Source organism: Lipophrys pholis (assembly GCF_963383615.2).
Source record: "Lipophrys pholis genome assembly, chromosome: 14".
In the NCBI taxonomy this organism is placed as follows: domain Eukaryota; kingdom Metazoa; phylum Chordata; class Actinopteri; order Blenniiformes; family Blenniidae; genus Lipophrys; species Lipophrys pholis.
In genome coordinates, this window is record NC_137633.1 from 13,034,791 (window position 1) to 13,051,457 (window position 16,667).

The window sequence follows — 16,667 nt, forward strand, 5'->3', positions numbered from 1 at the left end:
TTTACCGGTTCAAATGTGCTTGACATTTTAGTTCAGACTGGGTCTTCAGTCAGTGACTATATTGCTCTAATCCACTTATGTTGTTTCTCTTTGTGAAGAGGATGCGAGGGATTTCTTAACTATTCTTCATTTTCCACTGTCGACATTTACATTAGGCTGGACATGTGCAGTTGTTTTCTTCCAACATGTGCTTCCTCTGTGTATTGAGAAGACTACTCAACGCAGTCTAAAACAGCTTAAGTGGTACAGAATGACACATTGAATGCATTATCAGTAATTAAAAAGTTAAAAAAAAAAGTTTTACAATAAAAAACATAAAGAAATGTCCTTAAATAAAACTCCATACATAATAAGTCTGCTCTGATACATGTTGTTCAAATTACTTCCAGGTTTCCTTTTTTTTTTAACAACATAGTAAATTTACACAATGAATGAAGATGCATAGAAGCACTGACATTTTGGTATGCCCCACCTGCAGATGCATTTGAGCCTTACATAAAGTTTTTGTTTGGTCTGATTATTAAAACAGCCCCTATAATGTTTGATAATGTGGTTTTTCAAGTGTTTCTGATTATAAAAAAGTACCATTGTTGCGTGCCCACGTATTGTATTGCTGTTTGATTCACAAAACTCACCAAATTCAGGTGTTGACATCAGGTATTTTATTGTTCATATCAATACATTATACAGATGAAAAAAATGTTACATTGATATATTAAGATACATTTTATTTCAATAAAACTGAAAATACCAAATATCAATAAGTTAATGTAAAATCAGTAGATGTAATTTAGCAGTTTTACACACGTAATGCACTGTTTTGCAGGTGTAGGTGGTGGCTTTATTGGTTGTTAGACCAGCAACAACTATTAAATAAGACTTCCCAGTTGAACACTTACAAAAATACAAAATTCATAAAATCCACGAGACAAAGTTAAAAAATGGCTTACTCTGCTGGAATGCAGTATGGATAATATATTTGAGTGTGAAACCAACGTTCATTTCCATCTGTATTCATCGCTAATGTTCCAGAGGAATAATTAATTAGTTTTTTCATATTGGAAATAACACTGTCATATTTCCATGTGTTATTATTGAAACTGTCTTAATATGAAGCCTTAATAATGCTATTTCACTTCTTTTTTCTCTCTCTTCATATTGTCCAGTGACAATTACAGTAAGTCGCACATCAAAACATGGTATTTAACATCTCCTTGTTGCTTTTCTTTGCTCTGCAGATGAAGAAAAGTGAGCTCACGCCGCAGCCAACCAGAACACCGACAACAGCCAGGACAGGTGCAACCCATATTGGCAAAGGGTCTGTGCATTCTGGGTCAGGGGTCATGGTTGAATTTGGAAAGCTGTTCATTCTTGTGAAGATATAAGGATGCTCCTGGAACACATTAACAGGGAGGCTTTTAAAATGAGTCAAACTCACTTCCATGACCTGTCATTATTTATAAACCGTGCACAACTAGGTCAGCAGTAGCATGTGCGAAGGGTTGGTGTGGCAGATTTCTTACCTTAGTAGGGCACTTGATGCCATTTCTGTCATTTCTAAAATTGTTGTATGTCTGTTTTTTACCTACTGGCTCCAACTAGAGACAAAACAGAAAAATCTTTTGTTACTTATTGACCAAATTGCAATGAGCCATTCTTTAGTCCGAGGAGGTCTTCCTGCTTCAACTAACTTGATATATAGATATAAAGATGATTATGTTTTCACCAAGCTCTCAAGAAAGTCCAATAAATAGCATTCTCTGTTATTATAATCATAAATAAACATAGCTAACATAGCCTCCAAAAGCCTTTTCCTGTTTCCCTGGACTGACCCACCATGTTATTCCACAGAGATGAAGCCATGTCAGCATGCCCCCGCTCACTGAAGTGGAAACAGTCCTCAGAAAAGTAAGTGGAGTCAGGTCTGCCATCCTGGAAGAGAAAAAAAATATATAGCATTGCTTTTCATGGATATGATGTGTTTCAAGGACACAGGCTTGTTACCACTGTGAAGATCAATGTTTGGATATGTGAAGTGCTCTGAGGGGAGGGTGGTGAGCACACAGCGAGCTTACAGCAGTCAAAGGCACGACGGTGTTTTTGAAAAAAGGCTGAACAACCACAGCAAAGTCCTCCCTGCCATCGTACCGGCCTCCATACACCAGTTTTTCTGTATCAACCTGGCAGGAAATAATGCAGATGTTATAACTGCAAATGTAATGACCCTGTTGATGTCATATTTTGCTTTCACTATTTTTCTTGACTGACCTGTACTTCCCGATTGATCCATTTTACTTCAGCCAGCTCTGGTGAATCATCGCCTGGCATCAAAAAGCACGGACAGACAAACCTGTGGGTCAAGGATAGAATTAAAATGATATATTACTGGGTGTTGTAGAAAACATAAGAATAAACATTCACTCATATCTCATGGGGAGCACGGTTCCAGCTCAGGGAAAGGGGCTCATTCTCCAATACTTTGAAAACCCCTGTACTAGAACAATTTCAAAAATGCTGCTTTTTACTCAGTGACCTCAATATTGTGAAAGAATAATTTATCACAAGTAGATCGATGAGCGTACGGTTGTATGACGTTGCACCCGAGACTGTCCTTCTTGATCCTGCGAAGGCCTTCAATCTCCAAGGCCTCCACGACATTGACAATCGTCCTGGGAACCTAAAGTCAGAGCACATGAAACCATGATCAATAATAATCCAAGGGTCGGTAGATATAGGTACTCCTTTTAGGTAACACTATTAGAACCAATGTAAATCTCTTTGTAGGAAAGGGAAAACTGAACAGTTTTGTGTACAATAAAAATGTTTTATAGAGTACAAACATGTTTTAAGTATTGAGAACTAAATCACACAGGTAGCCCACTATCCCCCTGCTATAAATGTTATTTATAAAAAAAAAAAAAATAGAACTGCAACAAAAGAAAGGACTACGAAAAGCTACAGCTCCTGCCCAGAAAACTATTACCATAATCTTTTTCCCCTGAAGGATCTTTACAGCAACCTCTGTCTCACGAGGGCACACAGCATCCTCTCAAGACTACACACACCCGGGACAGTGAGTGTTTGAGCTGCCAGTGTTAGATGTAGGGATCTGAGGTCATGGACGAATAGACTCAAGATCATATTTTACAGCAGGACAATACAGTTTTGATGTACTTGTCCTGATCTGATTAACTGTCTTTTTGATGATTGACCATGTGTAGTGAACAACATGCACTGTAAAGTACATACTCCCTGCACATACTGTATTATTTAGTCTCTACATATTGCAAACATTGCATTCCTTTTGCACCAACCTGGGGAAAACTTCAATTTTGCAAAAGTATTCTTCAAAAGTGTGACCGTGCAATAAAAACTGACCCTTTTAAACAAGAGTATGTGGAGAAAACCCACATATTCCACCATGCAAACAGCCCATCAGTGGCCTGGGTCTATACACCATTCATACAAGATTATGGCAAATAGGATCAAACAGTGTTGATTCAATATAACGTCACCTCACCTCTTTGTATAAGGTATCCAGGCTAGTCATCATGTGATAGCTGTAGTTCTGAGGTGATAAAGTCGCCTGTAGTTTTCAAACAAAGACACACACACACACACACACACACACACATTGCTTAGTAATTCATGATGGACACTGGAACACATGTACGAGCTCACTCATGCATTTTTTCATGAACAGCTCCTCTATGTTGTGGCCTGAAAAATGCAGCATAATTAAAGCACATCGGGGAGGAGAGAGACTGGCCAAGTTGGAATTCAAACTCATATCAGCCAACAGAGCCATGCAACATGTAAGAGCACAGCAGCAACAACTAACCCTAAGCTGTCACTACCACAGTCTCAGTGTTCATTTTAAATTGATGCCACGCTTTGATATTCTGCTTCAAAGCACAAGCATTAAAAGAGAGACTGCCCTGTTGGAGGAGTAATGGAAAGAGAAGGAAAGGAGAGGCAACACAAGAAAGGAAAAAAGAATGAAAGAGTGAGCAGGAGAGGGACAGAGAGAGGCGGGGGGAGAGAGAGAGTGAGGGAGAGAAAGAGAGATGAAGAAAGAGAGTCTGGGTGGACTTGTGTGTTGTTTATGCCTCTTAGAGAACAACGCCTGTCACTGTGCCCCGTGTGCTTGTTTAACGCAGACAGAGGCTGGGATACAGGAGGGCCGGAGGAGGGGGTAATCTGTGTTGGAGGGGCAAAGTGACAGAATGTTCTCATTGAAAAGAAACCACGTCTGCTCTCATCACACTCTGATACAATAAAACAATCAGGGGAGGGCTGCTCACAAAGCTTGGTTATTCTGCTCCGGTGCTCAGTTCCACTTGGGGAGTGATATCATGAGACAGCTCCGCACAGGGGCATCACACAGCAGCAAGGGACGCTTAGCCACAGTGCTCTTTCTTTTGGTAGTGTCCTTCATCCACTGGATCATGTTCAGTTTCTTCAAGCAACTCACCCGATCATTGCAGTACTGACACAGGTCATTGCCTCCGATGAAGAGGGTCACAAGTTTCCAGTCATTTTGAAAATCCACGGTCTAGTTTTGCCGGCGAGCAGTGAAGAAAATACAATCACATAAATGAAATGATCTTGTTTTTCTTGCAATTGACTTGAGAACAGTGCGGCAAATAAAACTCACTGAGTCGTTTTTCATGCTTTCAATCAGACGTTGGACCTGACCTGGGATGCCTCTGTGTGCAAAAAGATGTTTACATTAGTTAAAGTTTCAAACATGGAACAGTAATACATGCTGCAAGTCTTACAATAGAGAAATATAGGATCTTACGAAACTTTAGCGCCTGATACAGCCACGTTGAAACCAGTTTGTTTTTTTCCTTGTCCTTTTGACATGCCTTTGATACCAGGGTTGAACTTCTTGAGAATATCTGTTGCAAAGAAAAGGCTGTTACTGCAAAAAGACCGAACCTTCTTTCAAATCAATTGTCCCATCTGGTGGCTTTTGTGAGCATTGCATTTCAGCAGAAACGTGACTTACTTGCCAATGTTGTGACAGTCTCTAGAGTTTTATCCCCTCCAATGCTTATTCATGAAAATAAAATGGACTTAGTGAAATCTGCAAGATGCACTCAAATCGCAATGTGCATTAAATTGTTAATTGGTATATTGTGTATTTAGCGAGCAGCCTCTTACCTCCACGACACGCCTCTGTACTCAGTTCTCAGCTGCAGCAAAGTCTTCGCCTTTGCACCAAAACCTGCCTTCATGCAAGACAAGGAAAGATAAACTTATTTGTATGATCACATTTAGCACCTAGTGCATCATCAACACACACACACACACGCACACACACACACACACACACACACACACACACACACACACACACACACACACACACACACACACACACACACACACACACACACACACACACACACACACACACACACACACACACACACACACACACACGCAACTGTTGATCCCCCTCCATAGACACCTCATCATTGCTGAATCCTGTATGTCCTTGCATTATTCATCCAAATTAACACACTGTGACAGAAGGTGCCAGAAGCTTGAAGGGAAAAGCTATTAAAAAGAAAAAGAATCAAATGTTTGTGCCTATCTTGGGCAGAAACTCACAGTAAGCGAGTCTCCAAGAGCAGCTATCACCTTGATGTCGGCTGGTCGCACTCTGTGAGCTGATAAAATATTAACATTAGCATCAATCTCTCGCATTTCACTTGGTGCAGTAATAACTGAGAATCATTGGACGTTTACCCGAAGTGGGCGCAGAGTTGGATGGAGATGTGTGAACGCAGGAAAAGTCACTTCCCCAGTTCTACAGGATGACAAAAACATGACGTATAATCACATAATTTTCTGATGTTGAACTTTTGTAGTATATTAAGCAGAAATCATAACTCACTGTGACTGGAGGTGGAATGGGTAAAGGACCTGGAAATGTATAGTTGCTGTTGACTGCTGTCTTGATAAATGGATCAGTCTTGCAGAGGAAAGGAAAACATTAATGCATAAAAGTAATTCAAATAACAATAAATAATAACATGTATTATTTAACTGTGTTACCTCAGTAGGACACTTCAACGCAATGCCACTTGCGAAGTCTTGTGTGAAGGTTTTGTTGCCCACTGGCTCCATCTGAAATATTCAGGGAGTTAGTGATTTACTTTGGATCATTTTAGAAGGAATAAAATACAAATGATGACTCTTGAAGCCACTCCGACCATGTTGTTCCACAGAGCTTGAGCCATGAGGGTGTGAGCTTTCTGACTGAGATGAAAACAGTCTGGGGCAAAGTAAGAGCGATCTGGTCGGCCATCCTTTTAAAAAGAGAGCAGATAATAATGATGATCAATCAAATAACTAAACTGAAGTAGTAATTTTGCAGACCTGACTGCACTTACCTCCACCATGGGAAGGAAAACTTCTCTGAAGAAGGGCTGAAGTACCACAGTGAAGTTTTCGTTTGTGTCATATCGTCCTGAGTCGATTAACTCTCTCATAGTTTGCTGCAAGGAAAAATAGCTATGATGTTAAGATGGAAAAGATGAGTGTAAAGAAGGGTTTAATATTATTTTGACAAATATTTTGAGTCAAGACAGTGAAATATGTATGTTAAGCTTTTAAGATTTTACATCTCAGTTGTGTTTGTCTATGTTTAACTTTTAAATTGTCCTTAATTCAGACTTAAATCGTGGCGTGGATCACGTAGGACTTTTACATTTTTAATGGACAGGATTTTAATAGTCAGTTTCCAAACAAGACTTTTTGAAGTTACAAAAATTATAATACCGGTAATTTAAATATACACACACACGCCATTTATCAACAGAAATAAAATCTACGGGGAAAGAGAAAACCTGACCAAAACTACACCAACTTCATTGATACCCTATAATTAGTCCAAATGGAACATATTCCCCATTGGATTTATCTAAGAATTTATAAAATGTTGTTGGTAGAACTCATACAGCAATACCTACAATGTGATTTTGTTACTTCTAACATCATTCAAATGAACCTGTGCACTAACTGAGAGTAATCGGACCTTTTCCAGAGCTGACACATCAGTGTTGAGGCCAATACATGAGAAATTAAAGGTTCTAAAACTCCTACACAAACAGCACAGCTTTCCATACATTGTACATTTACTCATCATTATTCTGAAGAAAAAGGAAGAAACGAGGGAGTTATAAAATAGGTTGAGTATAAAATTTTCAAAATGTCTGCAAATGGTTTAAATTACACTTCTTTGTAAAATACCTGATACGCTCTGTTAAAGTTGTTGACCTTCTGGAGTTCAACTGACCCCTCCTTTGGCTTCAATATGCAGGGGCAAATCAAACTGAAACATGAACATTAACAGTTAAACTATCTTCTTCAAGAAGTTTGGTTGTGAATATCTTCTGCAATAAAAAAAAACTCACTGACCCCACAAACCAGGAGGGACAACCCAGACTGCTGTCTTTGTGCAGCTCACGCAGAGGAACAATGTTTAAGATCTCCACCAGGTTGACAATAGCACGAGGCACCTGGAAGATCCAAAAAGAGAGAAAGAGACCGTAGATCCACTGTGATCTGCATCAGGGCGTCAACAGAGAGGCAACTGGATTGTATTTGATGATGGTACAAAAAGATGAAGACATACCTCACTGTGGAGTATGTCCAGAGCCTGGCGGATATTTTTGACCACATTTGTGGGTGAGAATAAAATCTGTGGGGGAAATAGGATAAAAATGAATAGCAAATGTGAACAAAGGTTAATCTCAAAGGTTAATTAATATATCACTGACTCGGCAGATCTATTTAGGTCATTAGTAGAATAATTAGAGTCAGAACTTGATATTTTAAATAAAATCTTTTTCAAATGGTTCCTTGTTTTTTATGACGCTTTTGAGCTTAAGAATTATTGAGATAAATAGTTTTCACAGTCTGTCAGTGGCATATGAAAACAATAGAATGCTCACAGAGTCCATGCAGAAGTCACAGATGTCATTGCCCCCAATAAACATGGTGATGACTTTCCAGTCATTGTGGAAATCGATGCGCTGAGGGAGATGAGAAGCAAACATTTTCCTGGTGATCAATTGTGGATTTAAAAGTGGGAGCACATTGGATCATGTTAAAATGTGCCTCTGTTGTTTGGTATCAGTATCTTACCGAATCATTTTTCATTATATCCACGAGGACGCGCACCTGTCGGGCCATGTCACTGATAACAGAAGGTTTTTATTACACCCAATGATTACCCCAGCTGGGTTTTGATGTATTTACCCACCGGTGTTATTAAGTTAATATAGAGCATAACTCACCCACTCTTTGCTCCAGTAACAGCCTGATTGAGAAATGCTTTCGGGCTGTCCTGATTACCTAGTCCCTCTGAGAATCCAGTTAGCGAGGGGTTAAACTCCCTCAGGATGTCTGCAAACAACAAGTTAGAAAAATAAAGATGATACTGAATTCAGAGGCAGGAAGGTGCATGTATTATCATTTGTAGTAGATACAGCTGTTTAAATATGTAGTTCTCAAGTTTTTTTTTTTTTAAAGCCCTGCTGGATTGACCACAACATTATAGTGAAGTCGAAGCAATTGAATGAATGAATGACCATTAGACACACTTACTAGGTAGGGTGGTCACTGTGGTGATGTTTTCATTGCCACCAATACTGAAAATGACAGGAAAAAGCCTCCAGTCAGTTTTGAATGCAGCTCGCAGAATCACAAAATTCTGAAATAACGGACAGTAAATTCATGAAGAACAAATAAATGTACTCACCTCCATGACAGTCCCCTGTACTGGTTCATCACTAGCAGAAGGTTGTTTGTGACAGCACCCACGCCGTTGCCTGCCTACAGAAATCACCAGACGTGAGATAGTGAGGAACAACCAAACCTGTGCTATACCACCACTGTGGGTGCTATAAGGTGTCATGCAAACAGTGCTAAAAATTAATGACCAGTATCAAAACAATTTTGCAATTGAGCAATTTTACATGTTCTAAGCCAGATGGAAAAAATAAAGTTTATATACATATATATTATTTTGTAAAAGCTTCAATGTGGTTAAAGAGCCCCATGTGGCTCCAGAGATGCAGGCTGCAGACCTGTTCAGGCCTACAATACATATGTACACGATAAAATACATTGAATTACTCAAAGAAAGTGCAGGAAGAATAGTAAACAGAAGAATGGCTGAAACACTTCCCAAGAGCCAATGGATAAACAGTAAAGTGATTCAATGCTGCCACCCAATGCTCAACAGAGGCACATGTTAGGTTTTTATGTTGTGCTAAATTCAGGACTTCAGACTTCATTGCTGTATGTTTACACAAATCCACCTACAAACTGAACAAACTCAGTAAGGCTGTGTGGTGCGAATCTTTGCATATTGAATACATCTGTATAAATATGAATACTGGGATGGAGGGATATACATACTGTCAGAGAATCTCCTACTGCTGCCACCACCTTGATATCTCCAGGTTTGAGCTTATGAACTGCAGAAAAGAAAAAGAACTGTTCGTTCAAACTTAATAAAAATATTTTCTCTAAATCAGCAAACCTTAAAAAGTCTTCTTACCTGAGGTGGGAATGACAGGAGACGGTTTACGGTCTGTGCAAGGTAGTACTGTTCCCATATCCTATAAATATAAACAATAAAATTCAATAAAACAACAATAAAATTCAATAAAACAAACTGCACACTGAGCTGCTGTAAATATGTCGAAGGGAGTTCTTACGGGGCTTATTTGGTTTGAGGCTTTGGCATAAGGCTCCAATTCCATTTCACCGGGAGAATTTCTCTGTGTCCTCAGGAAAGGTCGCTCCTGAAAAGAAAAGCCAGCATTTTAATAGATTTAGTGTGACTGTGTCACAAAATTCGGTTTATTTTGATGAGATGTTCCGATGAAATTTGGTTCTTTTGATTGGTTTGTTTGTCTACAACTTAATCATCATGTGACTGGATTTGTTTTGGTTGTTTATAGGGGGTTAAATACTTCGGTGCAAAGTTCTAATACCCTGGAGTAATATTTGTAAGAATTATGCTTTTCAGCAATAACAGGACGATAAGAATTAAAAGGACTTTGGCTTCAATATGAGAAGTTTGTAGGTCCGAGTTCAGCTAAGGTCTTTCTGCGTGTGCTGTGGGAGTACGTGAAGAAATCCCAAACACACAACAATGAGAACATGCAAACACCATACGGAGGACAATCCCAGAGTTGAAGAAATGACATTCATGCAATGGATCGATACCACTGTGCTGCCCACTGCATAAATCAATGCCAAAAATTTTATATATATATTTAACTGGGAAATTAACCATTTTAAAGAACTGATCTCCCTTGAGGGAAAAGTAGGCTACGCAAGTATTAAACAGTGCAGTAAAAAGTATTAAATGAATAAAACCTTACTAATCGATTTGGCATACAGTTATTAATGGATTTAAAGTCCTTTTGTATGCAACTTTTGAACAGACTTAAATGGCGTGCCATACCTGGGAGGGGCAAGGAAAAGTAATGACTCTACTGTCCACGGCCTTCGCCTGGCCTGTTGGCGCCTGGAGCTGCGAGAGGAAACCATGTGATTGGATAACATTTTGGAGTCAAGTGGGCCCACACAGTGCAGCCAATAACCTGTGAGTGTTAAACAGTCCTGATTACACAATTCTTTCTTCATGTTGTAGACTGAACAATGCTGGAAAAGAATCACTGTGCAATAATCTCTTGAGGTTAATCTTTACATCTCTTATCTAATCTTTCTTCAAGTGTTCGACAGTCAATCTAATCACTGTTCCATCCAACATTTACCCTGAGAGATCAGGATTCCTATCGCACAGGTTGTGCTTTGAATACATATTGTCCTATGAAATATCATGAGCTGAGACTTTACCAGGTTTGTCCACAGCTGAACAGCTAGTTGGTTCAGATCAGCTATTGAGTTTTCCTTCAAAGAAACATAGGGAACATGAAAGTTACACATTAGCCAGTGGGTTCATGGGAAGGCTGCATATCTCACGACACGTTTTTGATAGTTTCGTTTCATTACTTACAGGATCTGAGTTGGGCTCAGTGATAACAGGAACAGGCTGCAGCAGAACAGTGAAGTCCTCACTTCTGCTGTGCCACTTTGGATTTTTTACCACACGACTTAGAGAGTCCTGGGAACAATCAGACACTCGTCAGTTCAGCGTTGAGCTATACCTCAAATGCATGCACAGAAAGTCATCAATACTTTATAGTTACAAGGTAATTTACCTGCAGGGTTTTCAGAAGAGTTGCTTTTTGGAGACCCAAATTTATGTTTTCATCTCCCTTACATTCACACCTGTCACAAAATGAAATAGAAAAAGAAAAGAAGCTTGAGCATTGTAAAATTTACATAAAACCCAAGGCTATTTAGCCATCTTTTTTTCTATAAACACTTAAACCGCTCACTTGTCTTGCTCATGATATCCACCCCAGACAACCACATGAACTAAAGTGTGATGCATCTGCAAAAAAAACAAAAAAAACAGCACTTTAGAAGTCATTACAACTCAATCTTGTTCATAGAAAACTGTTTTCAGGAAAGCATACCTGGTCCTGTAATGTCTGCAAAGCTGCCTCCACTTCTTGCACCACAGTATTGACATTGGCAACAACCTGAAAACAAAAAAGATTGCTTACACTATTTTCCCAAAACTTTAGAACAAATATGAGACCGTCATTCTTACATGTGGTGAACAGACGCATGTCAACTCTGCAGGGATGATGATCAGCACAAGCTTCCAGTCCGTCGCCTGCAGAGACAAAAGAAAAGCACTGTAACAGGAACCAGACTGTTCAATTTTACAAACTCAATGGAGGACCTGCTTGCCCTGGTTAATGTTTCATTCGTACAAATGTCCAACTTAGGCATGCTTCTCTGCTTTTTTCTTACACTGTTCTTTCACTGTAAATATGTGAACGAACAATGTGGACGAACAATTCTTTCCTATCAGACTTTTAAAATGTGAAGCCTTTGATTCAGCTACATAGGAGGCTTGTTACACGTTCTTTCTAATTTTAATGAAATTTACTTGCTCTTCCACAGATCACAAAGTGCAGATTTGCAGGATTTTATGTCAGATAGTTACATTTTAGACCATGTATGTTGTTAAATGTTCACTTTTGTTAATCTATTATGCTATTTTAGTTAACGACTATTCTGTTCTTGTCCTGCAAGTGTCTCTCACTTGGCTTACTGAGGAGTGTTATAAATCTTACAGTTTTTGCATATAACCAATTCTCAGAGATTGTTGTAACACTTAGAAACCAAGCAGTGGGATTGGAGCAAGTGAAGATCTGCTTAAAAACTCACGGAGAAGTTCAGTTGTACCTGATCTGAAAGGGAGTGAGACAAGTCTTGAGCTTCCTCCTGTAAAGTCCTGCAACACACACGTGAGGAATCCTGTTGTAGTCTTCTCATACAGAATATTTACTGTTTGTGTGACATCCCTTCCATGTTGTGAGCGTGTGTGTGTCCGTTACCTGGGTTGCGATGAGCTCTGAGGTCCAATAATCACCTCCGGATTAAACATGGACAGCAGCTCTGTTCAAATCGTATAGACATGTTTTTCGAAAGGTTTAGTATCAATGTGACGTGTCAAACACTTCTAACTTCAGCTTCCACATACAGTACAGCCGCATTTACAATCAGTTATCCCAGAACAGCCCAATAACCAATAAACATACAGTAATAGCAACTCAAAAGATTTCAGTTTGTTTTAGTGCAAAGAAGTTTTTATGTTTCTAGAAAATATTCACATTTAATGTGTTTTTATTTTAACAGGAAAATAATTTTCTGATCTCTCAGTGTGGATTTATCGGGGATGATGCTGGTTGTAAGGTGTCATCACTAAAACAATGCAACTCTCAGTGGATTCATATTTAAAAGCAGTTACCTTCATTTAAAAATTGGCTGCTTTTTCATTTTTCTGGTACTCAAAGTTATCGCACGACCAGGTTGAACTCCTTCATGCACAAATTCTGGCCTGCAGGCCATATGTGTGACTCCCATGGCATACAGAATAAGAAGAAAATGCTTATTTTAAAGCTTGCGAGACAATAGTGCGGTTGCAAGGACACGTTAATTCACGTTTGCTTACTTCAATCAAAGCCAGCCACCCGTGTTTATGGACCCTTATCTTATCCACACAGATAAACTCAACAAAACGAGAGCCATATTGTTCTGCCAACAAAGTGTGCTCGGTACTGTTTCCCATGACCTGTGCTTGACTCTGACCCGTACTGCAAAACCATTGACGATCACATGAGCAGCTAAGGTGTGCAAAGGGATCCTTTTTTGCTTAAAAGTTAATGAGTGATATGTTCAAGTAATTGTGGCTCTCTTCGACAAAATCAATGACTATGGTCAGATTAGAGGGAAATAAAGCTACACACACACACACACACACACACACACACACACACACACACACACACACACACACACACACACACACACACACACACACACGCACTAAAAGCTGTGATACTCATTTTAAGATACAATAAAACTTTTGTTTGTTCATAATATAAAGATTATCTTTGGTTCCATGTCTTTTAGTTCGACATTGAAATCAAAGGAAATTATACAACTTACATGAAGATAAAACTTAAAAAAATAAAAAATACACACAATATTGGCCACATTAATATTTAGGACCCTATTAAACAGCCGATGTTGAAGAACTTAAAAGTATTTGCATATTCAGCCGAATAGAAATAGTCAAACTAGCTCTCAATAAATGACTGGACTTACCGGCTAATCTACTGACAACTCTGGATGTTTCTTTCCTGGTGACGAAAACAGACTGTTAATGCATGCCTGTTCCAGTATCCAGTCTGTATTGTGACGTGTGTTTGTCAATTAAATATTTAGCTGTTTACCTGAGTGAAAGTGACACTCCCAGTGTGTAAACAGCTGTAATCTCTGAAGGTCTGACTGTGTCAACTGATGGTGAGAAAACAAATTAAACATGGGCAATGACATCCAATAGTAAATAGCTCACTGTATTCATGGAATGTGCAGAGTGGATGGATCAATACGCTTATTGATTTGCAGAGTGCTTTACCCGAGGAGGATGAGGACGAGGGGGCCGGTAAAGGTGAGCAGAGTATCGGCATGTAGCTTTCTATCTGTTTCATGCAAAGAGCGACAGATTATTCATGATACAATATCACAACAGTCATTTCGAATACAAATGAGTAAGCAGGCTGAAGGTCTACATCTAATTGTAATGAGCGTGAAACCTCATAACTGATATACAGCACCTCTTGTGGGATTTCTGCATAAGGTCCATTGTTTTGTGCGCCAGCTTCAACAGCATCTACATTTACAGTGAGGGAAAATAGTTAAAACATTTGCATGATGTTGAAAGTACAAGATCAAGCAAGTAATATCAAAACACCTTTTTAAAAATGACTGATTTTCAATATATTTATATATTTTTTTCATTTTTTAAAATGGCCAATAGCAAGAATCCAAGGTAACCACTTTAATTGTTGTCAAATCTTAATATATGTAATTATGTTTGTGCCATGAGACAGTCTTTAAGAACAACTTTGCGTTAGAACTGTCATTGGTGTTTTCAGTCAAACGTTGTGTAACGTTAAACATGTAACTCAAACACACACTGAAATCTCACCCTTCACTGCACATCACGAACATCAAACATTATAAAACACTGTCAACCTTAAACGAAGGAAATGACATGTTTGAGCAAGCGATAGTGTCCTCTGTGCATCCACTATTATGGACTATGAGCTAAAAGTAGTGAATTAAGCCCAGAAATTCATCGGGAAACATTTTGTACAATCATGACAACAACTTTTCATTCAAATATTTGACTATTCATCATCAAGTTTTGATCTGACCATCTGTCTCTGGGCAGTTTACATAACTGCAACAAAGATTTCACTGAACCAATCCTGACAATAACCAATACAATAACGTTCTATATTTACCTGTAAAAAGAGTGCAGGATATAAAAAGAGCTGCCAGCAGAGCAGATCCAGTCATGATGAGATGGTGAGCGTCTTCGATGTCGGTGTAATTCCCTCCACTGTTTCTCTCCCTCAACCTCAGTAAAAGACTTGACGGCAAGCTTCCAATAGACTGTGAAACAACGGTGTTGAGAAAGGGAGAGAGAGTCCCCAGAGGGCACAGTTTTAAAACTTTGAAGAAAGGCACGAAAAGCACTATGATGTAAAAAATAATAGTAGTTGTGGTTGCACCTAAGTGACTGTCAAAGTCTGAAGAATTAATGATGAACTAACGGAACAGCACGCGGCTGTTTCAGAGTGAAAGTTCTCCAGTGCTTCACACACACTCCAGCAGTCTTCTAGGTTTTGATCTGGTATAGTTGTCACAGACTTTTATAGCTTTCCTCTATCTCGCCATCTTGATAAAGTTACATCAGATGTCTTATTCTCTCTTACTGTATCCTCAAAGTCAAGTAATTGTCAGTGTGTCTTTGTGTCACTTACTCTTTTTCCATAACATCAAATGAGCGTTCGTATGTTGCATAAGATCCAACTGAAAGATAACAAAGGTCATAGTTATTAATTCCCGAGATAGATAATATAAATAAATAATGTTATCTTCCAACTGCCGGGGAAAAGATACCAGAGCTTTCATCATGAGCGCCATCCTTGGGTTTTATTTGAAAATGACAATTGGTAACAAATATCTAAAGACAATATAGTATGCAATTGACATGATGGTAAAGACACTGGACATAAAGGTTTAGAAGTCTAATTCAAAAAGACATCAGTTTCTTTGGTTAATATTTTCCCTCAACAGTAGTTTCAGCAAGGTGAACAAATGCAGGTGAAATCTATGGATTAGGGTGATGATTCTTCTAAGCATCATTTTGGGGGGGGGGGGGGGGGTAAAACTATTGATTGTTATCTAATGAAACACATTTATAGAATAGTTATTGTAAATGTAGCATAGACATAATAGAAACATAAGCTTTAGTGTAATGTAAAGGCTCAATAGATACTTCAGATTTTAGAAACGCAGAGAGCACTGACAAGAACTACCAGGACAGATCTTCTGCCTTTCTGGTTTGTCTTCATTAGAAAATTTTCAGGAAGATTCTTTGTTTTAATATTTTTGTCTCTTAACAACCAGGCTCCAGCACCCTGGACCATTTTCTAGTTAACCTGCCATAGGTCAATAGGTTCATTTTTAAATGAGCCAAAACTTTCTGATTAAAAGGTTTCACCGTCCTTTCAGGGAATAATGTGGGTGATGTGACGACTGTGATCGTAGCCAGAAGATCGTAGCCATTTATTTCCAGGGAGATAAATGCGTTTCTCATCCATCATAAAACTCTTCCAGGTATAAAAGCTCAAACAATCATAAAAATTCTGATGACTGTTAATGTGTTATATTGGCTCTTCAGCTTTCAGGGAGGATTTTCATTTTAAGGCACTATGATAATATTGACATCGCTCTTCAATTTATGAAGATGACTTATGAGAATGTAATATTACACCATCAATCTGTCACTCGTTGTTGACAGCCACGGTTGCATGACAATGCTATTGCAGGTGTTTCCTTTGTTGTGGTTGCATAATTATATAGTCAACAGATAACTGTTGGAGATGTTAAGAGATATTATGAGATTGCAGAAT

The 16,667-nt window shown here is 38.8% G+C and overlaps 1 protein-coding gene across 1 annotated transcript; it reads right to left on the reverse strand.

The window, feature by feature from the left end:
* Window positions 1-641: 641 nt before the first annotated feature.
* Window positions 642-15,675, reverse strand: LOC308119700 (phospholipase B1, membrane-associated-like; the record flags this gene model as incomplete). Its single annotated transcript, XM_080479850.1, has 41 exons — window positions 642-1,393; window positions 1,524-1,598; window positions 1,837-1,932; window positions 2,076-2,180; window positions 2,269-2,350; window positions 2,583-2,677; window positions 3,521-3,586; window positions 4,475-4,555; window positions 4,658-4,709; window positions 4,805-4,904; window positions 5,015-5,058; window positions 5,170-5,237; window positions 5,623-5,681; window positions 5,761-5,821; window positions 5,909-5,986; window positions 6,070-6,141; window positions 6,228-6,323; window positions 6,408-6,512; window positions 7,267-7,348; window positions 7,435-7,535; window positions 7,652-7,717; window positions 7,971-8,051; window positions 8,164-8,215; window positions 8,316-8,424; window positions 8,626-8,669; window positions 8,780-8,853; window positions 9,442-9,500; window positions 9,584-9,644; window positions 9,744-9,830; window positions 10,894-10,947; window positions 11,054-11,161; window positions 11,259-11,328; window positions 11,439-11,494; window positions 11,580-11,645; window positions 11,732-11,782; window positions 12,361-12,409; window positions 12,513-12,573; window positions 13,786-13,820; window positions 13,914-13,977; window positions 14,099-14,162; window positions 15,652-15,675. The coding sequence occupies 41 exons, from the start codon at window positions 15,673-15,675 to the stop codon at window positions 1,190-1,192; spliced, it is 3,057 nt and encodes a 1,018-aa protein (XP_080335976.1). The 3' UTR covers window positions 642-1,189.
* Between the last annotated feature and the right edge of the window lie 992 nt (window positions 15,676-16,667).